Here is a 23,140-nt window from a genome sequence, read left to right as displayed (position 1 = left end):
TGTAGTACACTGGCAAAAACCAAAACGAGCACCCAGAGGGGGGACTCAGGACCAACTTTGGGAAACCCTGTGTTTACACACCAACTGTTATCCTAAGCACTGTTTAGTTTATACAGCTTTTTCTCTCGCTCGCGCACGTTAAATCTGTTACTCTTATCACATGGCCTGGGAATTTCTGGGTATTCTGACCCTGTACAGCTAATCAGGAAAATGCCTTAAACTCATTGGGTCAACATGTCCAGAAGTACTAGAGTAAGGGATTCTGATCTTTTTAAACAGTAAATGGTTGGCGATCACCTTGCTTACGACCTCTGTACTGGATTGTGGATTTCACAACAGATGCAGTGTTTCCGCTGCAGTCATTTAGTTGTGGCGCTGCGCCCTTGCAAGCTCATTGCCACTACGAAAACAAATATGGAACAGCCGGGGCGCACTTTGAAGATACTAGAACAGTACACGTTTAATTCTCCCTTGCAAAATAAATGAGTAATGAATAGAAAATCCAGACAAGTCCATAGTTGATCTATTTACCTAGTCGGTTTGTTGTGCATTCTGTGCGAGATGAATATTCCTCTCAAGGCACATTGAAGTTGCGAGTACCATAGGGAGGGAAACATGCATTCTGACAAGCAGTCAATGCACAACAATTCATACAGCAATCATGGGGAAAACAGTTGGTTTAATGGCCTTTGTTAGAAAGAGGGGGTTCCCAGCATCCCGTTACCACTTTATTTATTCATTTATTATTTATTATCAACTCCTAAATATGCGGGAACTGCACCATTTTAAACCAAGAGTTTTTAATAGCTGAATGGTTAAATGCACCTTACTGCTCCGCAATTGGCTGTGAGTGTGTAAGGGAGAGTGGGGCTGAATATAACATGGGTAGCTTGGGGTCAAGTGTATTCCAGTTTCCAGTTTTAAACAGGATACTGCTGTTCCTATAGTTGTCTGTGTGTCTCTTCACTTCCCCCTGGCCCCTGCTCTCTGCCTGGGTCCTGGGTATCAAACCTCAGCCATGTGGAGGACCTCGCCATGGCCAGCAAGACTCTCCTACCCTCTGACCTCTGACCTGATTGCGTAAGATCGAATGGGGAACAGATGACCTGTGTGTGTATGTAGAGGGGATGCATGTGGGGTAGAAGTTGGGTTAACTTGCCCTGTAGCTTGTCCTGTAGTGTTTTGGAGTTCCAGGGGACAGATGAACTGTAGGGGAAGTGCCCTACTTGTTGAAGGCATGACAGAGATGTGTAAGGTAACCCAGAAGTGACTTGGGGTGGTTCACATATGGGTCATAGCAACCCATTATCCTGTGGGTTGCCCCAGGGTTAGAATGGGCCACAAAAGGAAGAAAGGCCCTCCGTTAATCACAAGTGTCCCTAGGGGCAACTGATCTGTGAGCTATCTCTGAAGAGGAAGTGAAGGTATGGTGAATAGTGAACTAAGTTACCAAAAGAATAGTATGTGCCTTTTCATTAGCCGCTAATGATATAGCTACACTCAAAAGACTAACACGATTCAATCCAAGGCAGTCAGGCGAAGATCAAACACACTTTAAACGTGTTGTTACGGTGTGTAAGTCTACCTAGAGATTCTCATGAAATAGATATCTATTATATAGACATTTCTATGTTGACATATAGCCTGTAAACACATTCTTTCTGTGTCAAGATATAGCTAATGGTATCCAGATTTCAGGCGCTATTCCTTACGTAGCCAAATGAATGAAGCCCTGAGTCTCTTATTTTGACGAAGATTCAAACCTTCCCTACTCAGCTCTGCGAATGAAAGCAAAAGTAAATCCAACCTGGTTATCATCACATGTGCCTCACTCTGAGTCATTGTAAGTATATCACCAGTGCATTGAGGAGGAGTCTGTGGTTGAAATAGTTGAGTTTAAATGAGTCACATGTTGACTGGATGTTTCTAGGTCTGACACAGGCTCTAACACTTTCATCTGTCTGTGCAATCGGTGGATGGGACTAACAGCAGCGCTTTAAAGACATTGGGAATAAGACTTGTTCTCTTTGATCTCTGTGCGCCTGGCTTGGTAAGATCATTTCTTAGTTCTTGTCAGATGTTGACTGAAGTCACTCTTATTGTGTCGTTTTTCCAGTTAAAAAGTACTACGTTGAACTTTAAGCATCTGGTTAAATGGGTCTGGGTGGCTGGTGCTTGTTGTGACTGTCCTTATTTCTTTCTCTCTATCCCTCTTTCTCTCTGTCCCAGTTTTCACTCTCTCCCTTGTAAAGTAAAAGTTTTATGGTGTCCTCAAAAAAACTAGATTACAGACCTACTTTTTTAAAGCATTTTTTTAAAACTAGAACAGCAAGTCCAAGCTCTGGTTTTATTTTAAACCTGATCTAAGCATTACCATGTTACTGGACCTAGATGTCTTCATGTACAGATTTCTATGCTGAGAAGCCTTTCATTGCTCTGATGAACGGCCAGTGCCACCATGTGCACTAGTCTCTGGCATGACAAGCATGCGTATCGGTTGACCTAAAGGATCCATTAACCTCGACTATGAAAGTCAGCAATGTGAGCATGTTGGTTCTGTGGCTCCTGTGGCGCACCTCCAGATCTGTGTTAAGAGGATGTGTGATTGAGAGGATGTGGGATTTGTATTACTGTAATCCAAGGAGTGTGTTCTGATGCTGTATCTGGTTCCATATGAACACATGTAGAAGCACAGTTCAGATTCCACAGGCGTTTCTCTCTGACCCCACACTGGAATGGTCTCTCTCTGTCACCATGTCCTACAGTCTGGAAACCAGGGGTCCCAGTGTCTGTCCCCAGCCCCAGTGCCTCCTAGCTGGGTGGGGAGACGGCGGAGGGTAGGGTAGGGTGGTAGTGGGTGGTATGTGCAGCTGGTAGACATGGTGTCTCAGATCAGGGAGTTGCGTTCAGCTGTCTCATGATGACAGCTGGGTCTTTAACGTCAGAGGTGTCCCTGCAGGTCCCCCATCGCTCTGCCACTCCTGCTTGGGTTGTCTCTGTTGTGGGGTTCCTAGACTACATGACCAAAAGTATGCTGTGGACACCTGCTCGTCGAACATCTCATTACAAAACCGTGGGCATTAATATGGAATTGGTTCCCCCTTTAGGCTTTCCACTAGATGTTGGAATATTGCTGCGGGGACTTGCTTCCATTCAGCCACAAGCATTAGTGAGGTAGGGCACTGATGTTGGATGATTAGGCCTGGCTCGCAGTCGGCATTCCAATTCATCCCAGATTCGTCCGTTGGACTGCCAGATGGCGAAGCGTGATTGATCACTCCAGAGAACGCGTTTCCACTGCTCCAAAGTCCCATGGCCGGGGAGCTTTACATCACTCCAGCTGATGCTTGACATTGTGCATTGGGATCTTAGGCTTGTGTGGGGCTGCTCGGCCATGGAAACCCATTTCATGAAGCTCCCAACGAACAGTTCTTGTGCTGACGTTACTCCCGGAATCCGTTTGGAACTCGATAGTGAGTGCTTCAACCAAGGACAGACTATTTTTACGTGCTTCAGCACTTGGCGGTCCCGTTCTGTGTGCTTGTGTGGCCTACCACTTCGCGTCTGAGCCGTTGTTGCTGCTAGACCTTTCCACTTCACAATAACAGCACTTACAGTTGACCGCTGCAGCTCTAGCAGAGCAGAAATTTGATGAACTGACTTGTTGGAAAGGTGACATCCTATGACGGTGCCAAGTTGAAAGTCACTGAGCTCTTCAGTAAGGCCATTCTACTGCCAATGTTTGTCTATGGAGATTGCATGGCAGTGTAATCGATTTTATACACCTGTCAGCAACAGGTGTGGATGAACTTGCCGAATCCACTAATTTGAAGGGGTGTCCACATACTTTTGTATATATTGTGTATATCACTTTTGCATTGGGATATTCCTCCAATGTTGGTTTCTGATGACGTTTGTGTCAAACCATGTGGTCACTGTTGGAAATTGACCTTTGTCTTGTATCCTTCTTCTACGCAGATTGTAATGATCTCATTGGCCCAAGCTCTGAGGTGTTTGTGTTCAGAGCCTGGCCTATAGGACCTCATTTCCTCTTCCTGTCTGACGGGATGATGATAATAGCCCCTGTTTTGAGACCCCTACTATTCCCAGGGGCTTGTATTTTAGGGGTACTTCCCCATCCATATCCCTATCCACCAGTGACTCAGCTGATGGGTTTTACAACCATGGTTATTCCAGGAAGGAAAGAAAGAACATTTCTTGCAAATAGCTTAATACGTATATTTAGCTGGCTTTTCCTACCACAATCACACTCCGTGGAGGTAGGAGCAGTGGTCAGGGGCGTATGACACCAGAGCTGCCGAGACAAATTGAAATTCGCTGACCGTTAAGTTGATTTGCTGCGCCATAACCCAATCGAATTACCCAGTTGGGCTCCAAAGGATTCTAACTTAATTTCAACCTTCGGCGTTACCCAACGTCTCACATGTTAGCCAAGGCCTTAAGGAATGTGTGTGTCTCTATGGAAAACAAGTGAATGTGTTAAATCAAATGTTATTTGTCACATGTGCCGAATACAACCAGTGTACTTACAAGCCCTTAACCAACAATGCAGTTTATGAAAATAACTTAACAAAACAAGTAAGATAAGAATTACAAATAATTAAAGAGCAGCAGTAGATAAAAATAGTTGAGGTAATATGTACATGTAGGTAGAGTTATTAAAATGACTATGCATAGATAATAACAGAGTAGCAGCAGGGTGGGGGGGGGGGGGGGGGGGCAATGCAAATAGTCTGGGTAGCCTTTTGATTAGCTGTTCAGGAGTCTTATGGCTTGGGGGTAGAAGCTGTGAAAGTATTCACCCCCCTTGGCATTTTTCCTATTTTGTTGCCTTACAACCTGGAATTAAAACAGTTTTTTGGGGGGGTAGTATCATTTGATTTACACAACATGCCACTTTGACGATGCAAAATGTTTTATTGTGAACAAGAAATAAGACAAGAGAACTGAACTTGAGCGTGCTTAAGTATTCATCCCCCCAAAGTCGATACTTTGTAGAGCCACCTTTTGCAGCAATTACAGCTGCACGTCTCTTGTGGTATGTCTCTATAAGCTTGGCACATCAAGCCACTGGGATTTTTGCCCATTCTTCAAGACAAAAATGCCCCCGCTCCTTCAAGTTGGATGGGTTCCGCTGGTGTACAGCAATCTTTAAGTCATACCACAGATTCTCAATTGGATTGAGGTCTGGGCTTTGAGGCCATTCCAAGACATTTACAGTTGATGTCGGAAGTTTACATACACCTAGGCAAATTCATTTAAACTCAGTTTTTCACAATACCTGACATTTAATCCTAGTAAAAAATCCCCGTTTTAGGTCAGTTATGATCACTACTTTTATTTTAAGAATTTGAAATGTCAGAATAATAGTTGAGAGAATGATTAATTTCAGCTTTTATTTCTTTCATCACATTCCCAGTGGGTCAGAAGTTTACATGCACTCAATTAGTATTTGGTAGCATTGCCTTTTAACTTGGGTCAAATGTTTCGGGTAGCCTTCCACAAGCTTCCCACAATAAGTTGGGTGGATTTTGGCCCATTCCTCCTGAAAGCTTGCGACCAAGCTTTAACTTCCTGATTGATGTCTTTAGATGTTGCTTCAATGTATCCACATAATTTTTCCTCCTCATTTTTCCATAATTTTCTCCTCATGATGCCATCTATTTTGTGAAGTGCACCAGTCCCTCCTTCAGCAAAGCACCCCCACAACATGATGATGCCACCCCTGTGCTTCACGGTTGGGGTGGTGTTCTTCGGCTTGCAAGCCTCCCCCTTTTTCCTCTAAACATAACGATGGTCATTATGGCCAAACAGTTCTATTTTTGTTTCATCAGACCAGAGGACATTTCTCCAAAAAAGTACTTTGTCCCCATGTGCAGTTGCAAACTGTGGTCTGTCTTTTTTATGACGGTTTTGGAGCAGTGGTTTTTTCCTTGTTGAGCTTCCTTTCAGGTTGTCGATATAGGACTCGTTTTACTGTGGATATAGATGCTTTCGTATCCGTTTCCTCCAGCATCTTCACAAGGTCCTTTGCTGTTGTTCTGGGATTGATTTGCACTTTTCGCACCAAAGTACGTTCATCTCTAGGAGACAGAACACGTCTCCTTCCTGAGCGGTATGACAGCTGTGTGGTCCCATGGTGTTTATACTTGCATACTATTGTTTGTACAGATGAACGTGGTACCTTCAGGCGTTTGGAAATTGCTCCCAAGGATGAACCAGACTCGTGGAGGGCTATAATTATTTTTCTGAGGTCTTGGCTGATTTCTTTAGATTTTCCCGTGATGCCAAGCAAAGAGGCACTGAGTTTGAAGGTAAGCCTTGAAATACGTCCACAGGTACAACTCCAATTGAATCAAATTATGTCAATTAGCCTATCAGACGCTTCTAAAGCCATGACATCAATTTCAGGATATTTCCAAGCTGTTTAAAGGCACAGTCAACTTAGTGTATGTAAACTTCTGACCAACTTGAATTGTATAGTGAAATAATCTGTCTGTAAACAATTGTTGGAAAAATTACTTGTGTCAAGCACAACCTGACCAACTTGCCAAAACCATAGTTTGTTAACAAGAAATTTATGGAGTGGTTGAAAAACGAGTTTCAATAACTCCAACCTAAGTGTATGTAAACTTCCGATTAAATGTGTTCCCTTAACCTTTCTGATCTCCCCATCCCGGATCCGGGATCGTGAATACAGACTCAAGCTCATTACCATAACGCAACGTTAACTATTCATGAAAATCGCAAATGAAATGAAATAAATATGCTAGCTCTCAAGCTTAGCCTTTTGTTAACAACACTGTCATCTCAGATTTTCAAAATATGCTTCTCAACCATTGCAAAACAAGCATTTGTGTAACAGTATTGATGGCTAACGTAGCATTTAGCATTAGCATTCAGCTGGCAACATTTACACAAAAAAACAGAAAAGCATTCAAATAAAATCATTTACCTTTGAAGAACTTCAGATGTTTTCAATGAGGAGACTCTCAGATAGCAAATGTTCAGTTTTTCCTGAAAGATTATTTGTTTAGGACAAATCGCTCTGTTTTCTGCGTCACGTTTAGCTATGAAAAAACCCCTGTATCCAGGATTGTGTAAATCTATCAGCAAGCTCATTAGCATAACACAACGTTAACTATTCATGAAAATCGCAAATGAAATGAAATAAATATGCCATCTCTCAAGCTTAGCCTTTTGTAAACAACACTGTCATCTCAGATTTTCAAAATATGCTTCTCAACCATAGGAAAACAATCATTTGTGTAAAAGTAGCTAGCTAGCGTTAGCATTTAGCGTTAGCATTTAGCGTTAGCATTTAGCGTTAGCATTTAGCGTTAGCATTTAGCGTTAGCATTTAGCGTTAGCATTTAGCGTTAGCATTTAGCATTAGCATTAGCGTTAGCATCCAGCACGCAACATTTCAACAAAAACATAAAAGCCTTCAAATAAAATCATTTACCTTTGAAGAACTTCTGATGTTTTCAATGAGGATACTCTCAGTTAGATAGCAGATGCTCAGTTTTTCCAAAAATATTATTTGTGTATTAGAAATAGCTCTGTTTTATACATCACATTTGGCTACCAAAAAAAATCCGAAAATTCAGTCCTCAAAACGCGAACTTTTTTCCAAATTAACTCCATAATATCGACTGAAAACATGGCAAACGTTGTTTAGAATCAATCATCAAGGTGTTTTTCACATATCTCTTCATTGATACATCGTTCTTGGACACATGGTTTCTCCCCTATATCAAATGGAAAAGTACGAGCAGCTGGCAATTGCGCACCGAATTCCACGCAGGACACCAGGCGGACACTTGGAAAATGTAGTCTCTTATGGTCAATCTTCCAATGATATGCCTACAAATACGTCACAATGCTGCTAAGACCTTGGGCGAACGACAGAAAGTGTAGGCTCATTCCTTGTGCAATCACAGCCATATAAGGAGACAATGGAAAACAGAGCTTCAGAAATTCTGCTAATTCCTGGTTGATGCATCATCTTGGTTTCGCCTGTAGAATGAGTTCTGGGGCACTTACAGACAAAATCTTTGCAGATTCTGAAACTTCAGAGTGTTTTCTTTCCAAAACTGAATATGCATAGTCGAGCATCTTTTCGTGAAAAAATATCGCGCTTAAAACGGGAACGTTTTTTATCCAAAAATGAAATAGCGCCCCTAGAGATCTAACAGGTTAAACCACTTGAGTGTTGCTTTAGCAGTATGCTTAGGGTCATTGTCTTGCTGGAAGGTGAACCTCCATGCCAGTCTCAAATCTCTGGAAGACTGAAACAGGTTTCCCTCAAGAATTTCCCTGTATTTAGCATCATCCATTATTCCTTAAATTCTGACCCGTTTCCCAGTCCCTGCGGATGAAAAATATCCCCACCGCATGATGCTGCCGCCACCATGCTTCACTGTGGGGATGGTGTTCTATGGGTGATGAGAGGTGTTGGGTTTGCGCCAGACATAGCATTTTCCTTGATTGGTCAAATGAGACTAAAATTTAGGTTTTGGCAGAGTACGTTCTTCCATATGTTTGTTGACTTTCCCACATGCTTTTTGGCGAACACCAAATGTGTTTGCTTATTTCTTTCTGTAAGCAATGGCTTTTTTCTGGCCACTCTTCCCTAAATCCCAGCTCTGTGGAATGTATGGCTTAAAGTGGTCCAATGGACAGATTCTCCAATCTCCGCTGTGGAGCTTTGCAGCTCTTTCAGGGTTATCTTTGGTCTCTTTGTTGCCTCTCCGATTTAATGTCTTCCTTGCCTGGTCTGGGAGTTTTGGTGGGCGGCCTACTCATGGCAGGTTTGTTGTGGTGCTATATTGTTTCCATTTTTTAATAATGGATTTAATGGTGCTCTGTGGAAGTTCAAAGTTTCTGATATATTTTTAGAACCCAACCCTGATCTGTACTTCTCCACAACTTCGTCCCTAACCTGTTTGGAGAGCTCCTTGGTCTTCAAGGTGCCGCTTGCTTGGTGGTGCCCCTTCGTTAGTGGTGTTGCAGACTCTGGGGCCTTTCAGAACAGGTGTAAATATACTGAGATCATGTGAAAGATCATGTGACGCTTAGATTGCACACAGGTGGACTTTTTTAAACCTAATTATGTGACTTCTGAAGGTAATTGGTAGCACCAGATCTTATTTTGGGGCTTCATAGCAAAGGGGTGAATACGCACCACTTTTACATTTAATTTAAGTTCTTTTATTAATTTCACTTCACCAATTTTGACTATTTTGTGTATGTCCATTACATGAAATTCCCCCAAAAATCTATTAAGATGCAGGTTTTAATGCAACACAATAGGAAAAACACCAAGGGTGATTACTTTTGCAAGGCACTGTAGAAGCCTTTTGGACCTAGACTTGGCACTCTGGTACTACTTGCCGTGCGGTAGCAGAGCGAACAGTCTAGGGTGGCTGGAGCCTTTGACAATTTTTATGGCCTTCCTCACACTGCCTGGTATAGAGGTCTTGGATGGCAGGAAACTTGGCCCCGGTGATGTACTGGACCGTACGCACTACCCTCTGTAGTGCCTTGCGGTTGAAGGCCGAGCAGTTGCCATACCAGGCAGTGATGCAACCCGTCAGGATGCTCTCGATGGGGCAGCTGTAAAACCTTTTGAGGATCTGAGGACCAATGCCCGATCTTTTCAGTCTCCTGAGGGAGAATAGGTTTTGTCGTGCCCTCTTCACGATTGTCTTGGTGTGCTTGGACCATGTTAGTTTGTTGGTGATGTGGACTAGAGGTCGACCGATTAATCGGAATGGCCGATTTAATTAGGGCCGTTTTCAGAACAATCGGAAATCTGTATTTCTTTTACACCGATTTGGCCGATTTTAAAGAATATATTTTTTTGTACACCTTTTATTTAACTAGGCAAGTCAGATGACCTCTAGGATAGGGGACGCTCGCGTCCCACTTGGCCAAAAACCTGGGAAAATGCAGCACGGCAAATTCAAATAATTGATATAAAAATCAAACCTTCATTTAAATCACACATGTAAGATACTCAATTAAAGCTACACTCGTTGTGAATCCAGCCAACGTCAGATTTTTAAACGGCTTTTCGGCAAAAGCACAAGAAGCTATTATCTGATGATAGCGCAACAGTAAACAAAGAGGGTAGCATATTTCAACCCTGCAGGCGCTACACAAAACGCAGAAATAAAATATAAAACATGCCTTACCTTTGACGAGCTTCTTTTGTTGGCACTCCAGTATGTCCCATAAACAACACAATTGGCCCTTTTGTTCGATTAATTCCGTCCATATATATCCAAAATGTAAATTTATTTGACGCGTTTGATCCAGAAAAAAACAGCTTCCAAAATGCTTGCGCGTCACTACAAAATATTTTAAAAGTTGCCTATAAACTTTGCCAAAATATTTCAAACTACTTTTGTAATACAACTTTAGGTATTTTTAAACGTTAATAATCGATCAAATTGAATACGGGTCTAACTCTTTCAATAGAGGACGAGAGGAAACTAACGCTACTTTTCATGTCTTGGCCAACTCTCAACAGTGTTACGCAGTTCCTAGATGGGCTACTTCTTCATTGCACGAATGAATAACCTCAACCAAATTCCAAAGACTGGTGACATCCAGTGGAAGCGGTAGGAACTGAAAACAAGTTCCTATGAAATATCCTTTGCCAATGAGAACTCAGTGAACAGACAGAGACCTAAAAAAAAAAAAAGATTCTGAACAGTTAGTCCTCAAGGTTTTGCCTGCTACATAAGTTCTGTTATACTCACAGACATGATTCAAACAGTTTTAGAACAGAGTGTTTTCTATCCAAATCTACGAATAATATGCATATCTTATATTCTTGGCATGAGTAGCAGGAGGTTGAAATTGGGCACGCTATTTATCCAAAAGTGAAAATGCTGCCCCCTAAAATGATCCCGCTACCCATTCCTGTCGCGGGATAATTTTCGTCAGCAACCGCTGAATAGCATAGCGCCACAGTCAAATAATATTACTAAAAAATATTAATATTCATGAAATCACAAGTGCAATATAGGAAAACACATTTTAGCCTTTTGTTAATCCACCTGTCGTCTCAGATTTTGAAATTATGCTTTACAGCGAAAGCAATCCAAGCGTTTGTGTAAGTTTATCGATAGCCTAGCATAGCATTATGTACACTTAGCATCAGGAAGCTTGGTCACAAATCAGAAAAGCAATCAAATTAACCGTTTACCTTAGATGATCTTCGGATGTTTTCACTCACGAGAATCCCAGTTACACAACAAATTTTCCTTTTGTTCCATAAAGATTATTTTTATACCCAAAATACCTCCGTTTGTTTGTCGCGTTATGTTCAGAAATCCACAGGAAAGAGCGGTCACGACAACGCAGAAAATTCCAAATAGTCTCCATAATGTCCACAGAAACATGTCAAACGTTTTTTTATAATCATTCGTCAGGTTGTTTTTAAAATATATATTCGATAATATATCAACCGAGTGTGTAGGTTTTTCAATAACACCGGGTGGAACAATGGCCGCTTTACTCTGTAGCTCAAGAGAGCGCCCACCTATCCACTTACGCAATGTGATCTTTCACGCTAATTTTTCAAAATAAAAACCTGAAACTATGTCTAAAGACTGGTGACACCTTAGGGAAGCCATAGAAAAAGGAATCTGGTTGATATCCCTTTAAATGGAGGATAGGCATGAATAGGAACAGAAGGGTTTCAAAATAAGAGGCACTTCCTGATTAGATTTTCCTCAGGGTTTCGCCTGCAATATCAGTTCTGCTATACTCACAGACAATATTTTGACAGTTTTGGAAACTTTAGTGTTTTCTATCCGAATCTGTCAATTATATGCATATTCTAGCATCTGGTCCTGAGAAATAGGCCGTTTACTAGCTTCAAGAGGTTAAGAACACATTCTTATTTTCAATGACGGCCTAGGAACATTGGGTTAACTGCCTTGTTCAGGGGCAGAACAACATATTTTTACCTTGTCAGCTCGGGGATTCAATCTTGCAACCTTACGGTTAACTAGTCCAACGCTCTAACCACCTGCTTTACATTGCACTCCACGAGGAGCTTGCCTGTTACGCGAATGCAGCTAGCTAGCATTGAACTTATCTTATAAAAAACAATCAATCAATCCTAATCACTAGTTAACTACACATGGTTGATATTACTAGTTTATCTAGCGTGTCCTGCGTTGCATATAATTGATGCGGTGCGCATTCGCAAAAAAGGACTGTCGTTGCTCCAACGTGTACCTAACCATAAACATCAATGCCTTTCTTAAAATCAATACACAAGTATATATTTTTAAACCTGCATATTTAGCTAAAATAAATCCAGGTTTGCAGGCAATATTAACCAAGTGAAATTGTCACTTCTCTTGCATTCATTGCACGCAGAGTCAGGGTATATGCAACAGTTTGGGCCGCCTGGCTCGTTGCGAACTAATTTGCCAGAATTTTACGTAATTATGACATAACATTGAAGGTTGTGCAATGTAACAGGAATATTTAGATTTATGGATGCCACCCGTTAGATAAAATACGGAACCGTTCCGTATTTCAATGAAAGAATAAACGTTTTGTTTTCGAGATGATAGTTTCCGGATTCGACCATAATAATGACCTACGGCTCGTATTTCTGTGTGTTATTATGTTAGACTTAATTATATGATTTGATAGAGCAGTCTGACTGAGCAATGGTAGGCACCAGCAGGCTCGTAAGCATTCATTCAGACAGCACTTTCGTGCCTTTTGCCAGCAGCTCTTCGCAATGCTTCAAGCATTGCGCTGTTTATGACTTCAAGCCTATCAACTCCCGAGATTAGGCTGGTGTAACCAATGTGAAATGGCTTGCTAGTTAGCGGGGTGCGCACTAATAGCGTTTCAAACGTCACTCGCTCTGAGACTTGGACTAGTTGTTCCCCTTGCTCTGCAAGGTCCGCGGCTTTTGTGGAGAAATGGGTAACGCTGCTTCGAGGGTGGCTGTCAATGTGTTCCTGGTTCGAGCCCAGGTAGGAGCGAGGAGAGGGACGAAAGCTATACTGTTACACTGGCAATACTAAAGTGCCTATAAGAACATCCAATAGTCAAAGGTATATGAAATACACATCGTATAGAGAGAAATAGTCCTATAATAACTACAACCTAAAATTTCTTACCTGGGAATATTGAAGACTCATGTTAAAAGCTTTCATATGTTCTCATGTTCTGAGCAAGGAACTTAAACGTTAGCTTTCTTACATGGCACATATTGCACTTTTACTTTCTTTTCCAACACTTTGTTTTTGCATTATTAAAACCAAATTGAACACGTTTCATTATTTATTTGAGGCTAAATTGATTTTATTGATGTATTCTGTTAAGTTAAAATAAGTGTCATTCAGTATTGTTGTAATTGTAATTAATACCAATAAAATAAATTGGTATCGGGCTTTTTTTGGTCCTCCAATAATTGGTATTGGCATTGAAAAATCATAATCGGTCGACCTCTAATGTGGACGCCAAGGAACCTGAAGCTCTCAACCTGCTCCACTACAGCCCCGTCGATGAGAATGGGGGTGTGCTTGGTCCTCCTTTTCCTGTTGTCCACAATTTCCTTTGTCTTGATCACGTTGAGAGAGAGAGAGAGGTGGTTGTCCTTGCACCACACGGTCAGATCTCTGACCTCCTTCCTATAGGCTGTCTCATCGTTGTCGGTGATAAGGCCTACCACTGTTGTCATCGGCAAACTTAATGATGGTGTTGGAGTTTTCCCTGCAGTCATGAGTGAACAGGGAGTACAGGAGGGGACTGAGCACGCACCCCTGAGGGGCCCTTTGTTTTGAGGATCAGCGGATGTGTTGTTACCTACCCTTACCACCTGTGGTCAGCTTGTCAGGAAGTCCAGGATCCAGTTGCAGAGGGAGGTGTTTAGTCCCAGGGTCCTTAGCTTAGTGTTGAGCTTTGAGGGCACTATGGTGTTGAACGCTGAGCTGTAGTCAATGAATTGCATTCTCACATAGGTGTTCCTTTTGTCCAGGTGTGAAAGGGCAGTGTGGAGTGCAATAGGGATTGCATCATCTGTGGATCTGCTGGTGTGGTATGCAAATTGGAGTGAATCTATGGTTTCTAGGATAATGGTGTTGATGTGAGCCATGACCAGCCTTTCAAAGCACTTCATGGCTACAGACATTTAGGCAGGTTACCTTAGTGTCCTTGGACACAGGGACTTGGGTCTGCTTGAAACATGTTGGTATTACAGACCCAGACAGGGAGAGGTTGAAAATGTCAGTGAAGACACTAGCCAGTTGGTCAGCGCATGCTTGGAGTACACGTCCTGGTAATCCGTCTGGCCCGGCGGCCTCGTAAATGTTGACATGTTTAAATGTCTCACTCCCATTGGCTATGGAGAGCGTGATCACACAGTCATTCGGAACAGCTGATGCTCTCATGCATGTTTCAGTGTTACTTGCCTCAAAGCGAGCATATAAGTTATTTAGCTCATCTGGTAGGCTCGTGTTACTGGGCAGCTCTTGACTGTGCTTCCCTTTGTAGTCTGTAATAGTTCGCAAGCCCTGCCACATCCGATGTGCGTCGAAGCCGGTGTAGTACGATTCGATCTTAGTCCTGTATTGACGCTTTGCCTGTTTGATGGTTCGTTGGAGGGCATAGCGGGATTTCTTATTAGCTTCCAGGTTATAGTCCCGCTCCTTGAAAGCGGCAGTGCGAATGTTGCCTGTAATCCATGGCTTCTGGTTGGGGTATGTTATAGATTTTGAAAATGAGTGCTGTTTTTGTCTGAATACCGGTAATGTATTTTTTATATTCCGTGGCATATAATTTCTTTTAAATTTACATTATTTGAAAAGTACCCAACAGCCAATGTGGTCAGTGTGATGAAACACAGGGCTATAACACAGGCTCTTTTTATGATTGTGGTAAAGCAAACATGTTGACAGTGTCAATGAGCCAGTAAGCTCAGCACTGCCATACCGATGTTAGGTAAGTGTTTATGTCTGCTTGAGAGAATCTGTAGATAGTCTTTAAATGGGACTCTGCTCCATAGAGGGGCGTTGCCGTGACAATAGCAGAGCCAGGCATTGTCTATAGGCTCCCAGGCCTGGGGCCCCTGAATGAGACCTCTGAGGAATGCCAACGTTCCTGCTCATTCTCTGACGGCACTCTCCCACGACAAATCCCCTTCTCGTTCTTTCTCTCGCTCTCTCTTTCTCTCGCTCTCTCTCTTGCTCTCTCTCTCTCACTTCACCCTATTTTCTAACCACTGCTTTCTTATTCTGTCTCACTGTTTTAAAAGTGAGATCATTCTGGTTGGGTGGTATTTATTATTTTTATTTTATTTAACTAGGCAAGAGGTTGTTGGTGGTAAATTATAGTTGGATTAGGACTGCTACAGTGAGGAAAGCTTATGTCAACTGTGGCCATTGGCATGAAGCCAGATGTGATTGGGATAATCATCTATTGCGCACCAACTGTTTGTGCTAACAAACAAAATAATGAGCCGATGCTGGAGGGCTGAACACTAGCCTGGCTGTGCCACCCTGGCTGTGGTGTGACAATGACAAGTGAACAACAACGACAAAGCCAGATGAAATCCCCAGCTCTGCTCTGTGCTAGGAGCTTGACTCAGCATGTCCAAACTTCCTCTTACCATTCTGTTGTGTTGCTCTGGTTTCACATCAAAACAACATCCAAGCAGAGGATAGTGTTTCTGTTGTTACTGGTGACATTTTTAAAGAGAACTGACATCATTTAGTGTGTAGCTGGAATTAGCACTCAGGTAGTATGGGGATGTCGAGTGTAATGGCAGTGACGCTGTGCAGGGACTTAGACAATGTTCTTTCATATATGGTTGTGTTTGTTTGAGTTTACTTTAGCAACATGTAAACTCCCTATAAGTGAAGGTCACCCCTCTCATTCGGCCTTACTCCAGCGTGAATGTTAGATTTGTCATTTCCTGTTTGTGTTGTATGGGAGGCTCCAGGGGGCTTCAGCGATAGGAAGTAGAACCCCACCCCCCTCTCTCAAGGTCATCAGTGGTAAACCAGACCACTCATCCCTCTCACCACTGGAGAATGAGAGTAACCTTATGATATGTGTGGGGGTGTACACTCACCGGCCAGTTTTTTTAGGTATACCACCCGTTCACGAAAATAGTTTGCTCCTACAGACAGTGAGTCACGTGACCGTGGCTTGCTATAAAAACAGGCATCGAGACATTCCGTTACTGTTCAATTGAACGTTACAATGGGAATAACGAGTGACCTAAGCGACTTTCAGCGTGGTATGATCATCGGTGCCAAGGCGTGCCGGTTACCAGTAACTGATGGCCTCCTGGGCTTTTCACGCATGAGTGTCTAGGGTTTCCTGAGAATTGTGCGAATTCGGCGGCAGTTCTTTGGAAGAAAACAGCTTGTTGATGAGGTCGAAGGAAAATGGTAAGAATCGTGCAAGCTAACAAGCAGACCACAAACAGGCAAATAATGGTGCAGTATAACAGTGGTGTGCAGAATGGCATCTCAGAACACACAACTCATCGGTCCTGGTTAAAAACAGAAAGAAGTGGCTCCAGTGGGCACACGATCACCGACACTGGACAATTTGAGGAGTGGAAAAACATTCCCTGGTCATACAAATCCCGGTTCCTGTTGAGTCGTGCTGATGGCAGTCAGGATTGGGGCCGTAAGTAGTAGGAGTCCATGGCCCCATCCTGCCTGGTGTCAACGGTACAGGCTGGTGATGGTGGTGTAATGGTATGGTGAATGTTTTCCTGGCACACGTTAGGAACCCCTGATACCAATTGAGCAACGTTTCCATGTCACGAAAAATTCAGGCGGTTCTGGAGGCAAATGGGGTCTGACGCGGTACTTGATGGGTGTACCTAATAAACTGGCCATTGAGTGTATGATGTATGTGATCATTTTGCTAGGTTACATGTGGTCTTTGGCCTTTTGCTTAAATTCCTTCTTGTCTCTTTTAATGGTTACTGTAATGTAGCCCATTCTGTGCCATAGTAAACTATTAACTGGCTGTTTTAAAACAGCCAGTTTTATGTTCCTGTATTTTTTTAAAGTCAATTCAAAGGTTAGTACCAACATCAAACCATAATCTTTGATCATAAAAATCTGCTTAACACTGCCTCTGTTGTGGAGGTAACATCACTGACATCACCAGCCCCTGACCATGACGGAAGGAGGACTTCCTGAGTCCCGCATTTCAGAGTTTAGACAGGAGCAGCACGTTTTCAGCTCTCCCACCTCAGTCTGTCACACTGTTGAGAACTAAAGAGGCTCTAACACAGCCGGTTTGAAGTGGCTCCCGTCCACTCTGCAGCGCGTGACTAGTCTCCACTCCTCTGGACCCACGTGTGGGGCAGTAAACACTGTTGATTGGTCTTTTGTCGCGTCTGAGAAGGGGGAGGGAGGTGAGGCCCAGGAATGTTCCCAACACCACAAGGACAGGGCTGGCTGTGCTGGGAGGCTGCCAGGTGGCTCAGGCCCAGCTGTTTATGGGCTGTGGAAGCTATATCTGCTCAACCATTTGAAGAGCCTGTTTACATTCAAATCACTGAGGTGGCGTGACTGTTTGAGGGAAAGAGAGAATGCAGTTCAGTGGCGGGGGGGGGGGGGGGGAGAAGGAAGTGAGGAAGTTTGCCATTGGCCCGTGAAGCTTGAGCCCCAGGGGAGTTGTTATTGTATTGTTACAAACTACAGAAGGTCTTCTCTGTCGTCTTCCTGCTCCCCAGTAACTCCTGTCCTGAGACTTAGGAGGAGGTATGTGTGCAGTGGGCCAGTCTGTTAGATGTCTGACTGCAGAAGGATAGAGCCATGCATGTTTAATAGTATTGATTACAGTGTGTTGTTGGCTATACTGTAGAGAGGGAGGAGGGCAGGAGGTAAGTCTCTGCTTTTCTAATCATTGGTCTGTAGTGCTAGTACTGTAAAGCATGCTCAACCTTTGATTCTTGAAGTTAGCGGATAACTCTTATGCTGTATGATAGTTGTTTCAGTCACAGTTGGTCAGATGGATAGAATGGTTTATTTGCTGAACCACGGATGAATGGCAGTTGGATCTAAGTGAGATATTGAGGAATGAATGAGGCCTGAAGCTTGGGCCACAGGAATTACAGGGTTAGAAAGCTAGAGAGAGGTGTAAACAGATTAATACCAGATTAGTTCCCAGTGCTTGGATTAGCATTCTGACGACGTCTGAAGTTAGCCGCAAGGGAGGAGTGTCAACCTACAGTCCCTCAGGCCAGATGGAGACTCTACTGTAATTCTGCTCCCCAAGTATGTTCTCAAATACACTCTTCTCTACTCAGTCTGTGAGTGTTTTGGAACTGTGGCAGCTGGGAATTTAGATCTTATCGTGTTTTGTCATTTTCTCAAATGTTAACCAAATGTTTCACATGAGGTGTTTTGAGTCTGTGTAATTGATGGGTCACGACTCTTGGGAGGAGGTACTGTGTTATGGTCCAAAGCAGGAGAATGCTTAACACACTTACAGTACGTAGGAAATGTTTTCCACACCTCTAACCCAGACAGCAATGGTAATTGTGTCTTTTTAGGAGGTTGGTTTGCACAACACACACTGGAGATATTGTCTTATGACTTAGAAGGCAGTATTTTGGAGGGTCAGTGAAATGTCTGGGGAAGAATGCGAGGAATCTCATCACAGTTTTCCCAAATCTGTCTGAGCTTGGAATTTAAATTTGTGGAGCATTTTTTTTTGATGGTCACAATTTAGAAGTAACCACAGGCTTGTTGAAGTTCGGGACAATGGTTTGCTTGTTCGGTGACTGTCATCAGGTGTGTGTGTGTGTGTGTGTTTTTATCTGCAGTTATCTCTTTAAATCCAAACCCAGATCTCATCCTTCCCTTATTCTCTTTCTATTCCAGAGAGCGCTCTCAGAGATGGCAGCCTTCCCCAGGGTCTAAGGCAGCAATGTTGGTTAAAGTAAACAGTGTCAGTCGGATCCAGCCTGGAGGCCCATCTAGCCCGGACCTGCAGCTCCGCCACCACAACACACACACACACAACAAGCCCAACGGCCACCAGGCCTTCACCCTCCACCCCGTCAGCAGCAAGCCCCCGGGGGCTCACTCCTGCTCCACCCAGGGCTACAAGACCGCACCCTCCGGCAAGATGGCCGCTGACGCCCGGCAGGCCCACCACTTGAGAAAGACCGGCAACGGCAGCTTCTGTCTGGTGTCCTCTGACCCTCCCCAAACTCCCGGCAGTCACAGGTCCCAGCCCAGCACCCCCAGGTCTGTGTCACCACAGTACGCCTCCACACCTCACCTCTACGACGACCCGGGAAAAGAGTGTCCCATCTATGATGAGCCTCCTGTGGACATGGAGGTGGAGGGAGCTCACCTCCATAATGAGCCTGGTGGTCTATCCCGTCTCACCCCCACACACAGCCTGCAAAAGCCCAGGCTCCTCCAGCACCCTGGCTCCTCTCACTCCGAATCCAGGCACAAGAGGAACCCTTCTGCCTCTGACTACAGCCCTGCTGGCCTGGAGTGCATCAAGCACATGGTTGTTGTGGACCCAAAACAGGGCCTCCTCTCCACCTCCCCCGGTCCCACTCGCACCCCCTCCCCCACACCACGATCAGACCCCCTCTTGGCCCATCCCCAGTCCCAGCCACGGGGGCAGCAGAGGGAGCCAGGGACCCTGGAGAAGAAGCAGACATGGCGAGCCCTGGAGGCCAGTGTGTTGAGGGCAGTGGAGGCTCGTCACAGCAGGCAGAGCAGCCAGGCCTCGCAGGACTTCCCCACACCTCCATGCCCCCAGACCACCGCCACCTACCAGGACTCTGGCTACTCCACTGGCCCCTCTCCGAGCCTGAGGAGGAAGAGCCGGCGAAGGCTGGGGGCCGGAGGCCGGCCTGGCTCAGTGGGCAGCAGCGGAGAGCTGTGTGCCCTTAACGAGAGGCTGATGGCGGAGATGAGAGAGGTGGTGAGCCGCTCCAACACCATGAGGGAGATGAAGGCTGGAGGCCTGGGGGCAGAGATTAGCGAGAGGGGCGCAGTTCCCCGGACACGTTCCCCCGTGGACTCCCTGCAGTGGTATGGAGGAGAAGGAAGGTGTGCGTCACGAGAAGACGTCCCCTCCGCCAGCCGCTCGCTGAGCAGGGCGGGTAATCATGGCAACCCGGCCCTGCCACCCCTGGAGATGCCTGGTAGGCAGAAGAGGACCTATGAGAAGGTGGACACCTTGGAGAAGAGCATCACCAGTCAGGCCGGCCTTTCCTCACCAGACACCCCTGGACCTCCCTCAGAGGTAAGCATACACTCCAGTATTTGTCTCTGTCTGGCTGTGAGAGAGAGGAGAAATATGGGAAGACCTTGGAAGTCCACTCCTGATAAATGGATTAGTTCTGGTTTGTCTGCTTAGTTAACTCTGACTGGTGAATGTTGTTGTGTGGTCTGTTTATGTGGAACAGTTTATTTTTCTTTGGATTCTGTTTTGTTTTGTCTGGAGGTGGTTACATTGCTGGTGCCTTTCCAGGGCTACTTTTATTGCTAGATTACTTAGGACGTCTCTATGCCAAATTAAATACATTAACATAAGTATTTCAGAGGTTAAAAAATTCTGAACAGAGTAAAGACAGATTAGGTCATTATGTGTATTATAAAACTGGATAAATGTACTAATGGTATTATAACTAAGCAGAGTAATTCACACAGATGGGATGGACAGAAGTGATAACTTGCTTGCTGTCAGGAGCTTGAATTATTAGGCTAGTACAGGTGCACATGATTTGTGCAAAGCCTCAGTGCTATGAAACCTACCATTTTATAATCCCAAACCCTTTCTACAATGCACTTTCTTCACCCACCCCACTCCATATGTCTCTATGAAGTTCCAGGAATCTAAGGAAACAATAGAGCTAATAAGTCTGAGGTTCAGTTGAAATTTAAAATAAGTCCTGAAATCAATAAGACTGGCGATTAGAATCTGACTGAGAGAAACATAAGGTGCCGGGGAAGATGCAACGCCTTAAACATTCTAATCAGGAGCGTCAGGCTCAGGGGCCCCACTGGACCAATATATGGCTCAGGCATGGTGCCTGTGAGCTTAGCGCTACCTGTCCCCCTCTGACTGTCCTACACCTAGCCAACGCAGCAGGCCCCTGTCCCTCTGTGCCAGCTCTCTGCCTGGGTATCAGGAGCCTGGGCCAAGCGTGGGAGATCCAGGACATGGCTCCCCCTGGTCAGGAAGGAGGGCCACTGTGGCCCAGATGGCACAAGTTTGGCAGGGAGAGCTGGGTACGGGTGGGGTTCAGAGGCTGGTGCCATGAGGGGTTGGTACTGAATCAATGGCATTTATACAAATATAGGCAACAATCCCCTAATCCTGTACTGAAATGTTCTACAGACCTGCTGTTATATCATGATACACACAGATTTGCTCGTACAGAATACACACAAACACTATTGGTTGTTGGCTATACCCCATGTGAAGTTTTGGCTGCATTGGTCTAGCCTTTCCGAAGCAGAACATTTACTACTTATTTAATTTTTTTAAACAGTGAACCCAGTCGTTTAAAGCCAGCATGGAAATGTGATCTGTTTTCAACGTGTAATCTATACAACTCTGAATATTTGATACTGAAATCTGTTTTAGAGACTTGTTTTATTTAACTCTGCTGTTGAATTACCACCATGTCATGGGGCATCTGTAAGCTATCTGTGTATAAGAGAAGAGGAATTATAGAATGTATCATTCATACTGTAAATGTTCCTTTGCCTAGTTAAACTTGCCCGTGGTTCCATTTGATCTCAAACAGTGACCCATACCACTCATTTAACACCATTAAGACCATATGACCATAAAGAAGTGCCGCCAAACCCAAATCCATACGGTCTAGGCACACTTTACTACTATATTACATCATAGTCAAATTAAAGAGAGATGCTGAACGTTTTATGTTCCAATAGTACATTCCTGCTGTGAATTGGCCTGGGTTTTGATGTTTCTCTGACCAGAGCTGCATTACTGGTTTGGTTTTTGCTGTGAGGGGCGGTGACTGTGGACAGGGCTCCGTATAGGCAGAAATCCCACTTGGGATCAGATGAAGGATTTGCACATGTAGTCTTAAAGGAGCTGTGGGTCAGGCAGAACAGAGGTAGGGCCTCTCATGTCACTCTAAGCTCCTCACCTTCTCCTGACGAAAAGGTCCATTTAGATATTGGGGAATTTTTGGTGGACGCGGCTTTAGAAAATTTATTTGCCGGTCCTGCAACAATTCCCCCTCGATCCCTCGCATTGCAGAGCAAAGGTAAAGCAGCCTCGTCAACACTGAGGAGCCTGCAGCTGTGGACAGCCATACATACTGCTGCACTGACGCTTTCTTTCCCTCTTTCCTCTTTTCTCCTCTGTTTTCCCTCTCTCTCTTTCTCTCTCCCCTGAAGGTGGGGACCCTGGAACTGAAGGCTCAGTTGGACAGCAGGAAGAAAGGTATGGTGGACGGACGAACAGGCTCACTGGGCCCACATCACCAACGCTCCGTCTCCCATGACAACATAGAGGGAGAAGGAAGAGGAGGAATAGGAGGCTCCTACCACCAGCTCTCTTACGCCACCCTGCGCAAGCCCCCGCCCCCAGACACCTCAGGCATGGCGGACTGGGCCAGCAAGCACCTGAACATGCACACCCAGGGCCTGTTCCGCCGCCGTGTCTCCATCGCCAACATGCTCTCCTGGAACCGCGGCTCCATCAAGAAGCCCATGCTGGTGACCAGCGACCGTGCCGTGAGGAAGGAGGCCTGTGAGATGTTCAAGCTGGTCCAGGCCTACATGGGAGACAGACCCTCACGGCTGGACCGTCGCCACGCCGCCCTGCTCATCGTCACCAAGTGCTGGGGCATGCAGGGCCTGAGGGATGAGCTGTATGTGCAGCTGGTGAGGCAGACCACAGGCAACACCAGCCCTAGGAGCCTGGCTGCAGGCTGGGAGCTGATGGCTGTCAGCCTGGCCTTCTTTGCCCCCTCTCCCAAGTTCCGCTGCTACCTGGAGGGATACATCCAGAGGCACACGGATCCGAGCAGTGACAAGAAACGTGAGTCTCAAACTGAGCAACAGGGTGGGTCACCTTTCTCTCTCTTTGT

The 23,140-nt window shown here is 44.8% G+C and overlaps 1 protein-coding gene across 10 annotated transcripts in view; it reads left to right on the top strand.

The window, feature by feature from the left end:
* Positions 1-23,140, top strand: part of LOC110527917 (rho GTPase-activating protein 39) — a 55,244-nt gene that overhangs the window by 25,510 nt on the left and 6,594 nt on the right. Inside the window, exons 1-3 of one of the 10 annotated variants that reach the window (XM_090241036.1) lie at positions 1,889-2,050; positions 18,921-20,310; positions 22,446-23,091. In XM_090241036.1, the coding sequence (XP_090097162.1) occupies positions 18,967-20,310; positions 22,446-23,091 (1,990 nt within the window). In that variant the 5' untranslated portion in view covers positions 1,889-2,050; positions 18,921-18,966. Of the gene's footprint in view, positions 1-1,888; positions 2,051-17,513; positions 18,312-18,920; positions 20,311-22,445; positions 23,116-23,140 lie in introns of those variants that run through there. The other 9 variants (XM_090241032.1, XM_090241038.1, XM_090241034.1 and 6 more) reach the window with 9 other exon arrangements.

This window comes from Oncorhynchus mykiss, chromosome 7 (genome assembly GCF_057628025.1).
Source record: "Oncorhynchus mykiss isolate SJ-2025 chromosome 7, ASM5762802v1, whole genome shotgun sequence".
In the NCBI taxonomy this organism is placed as follows: domain Eukaryota; kingdom Metazoa; phylum Chordata; class Actinopteri; order Salmoniformes; family Salmonidae; genus Oncorhynchus; species Oncorhynchus mykiss.
This window is presented reverse-complemented; position numbering and strand designations above follow the sequence as displayed.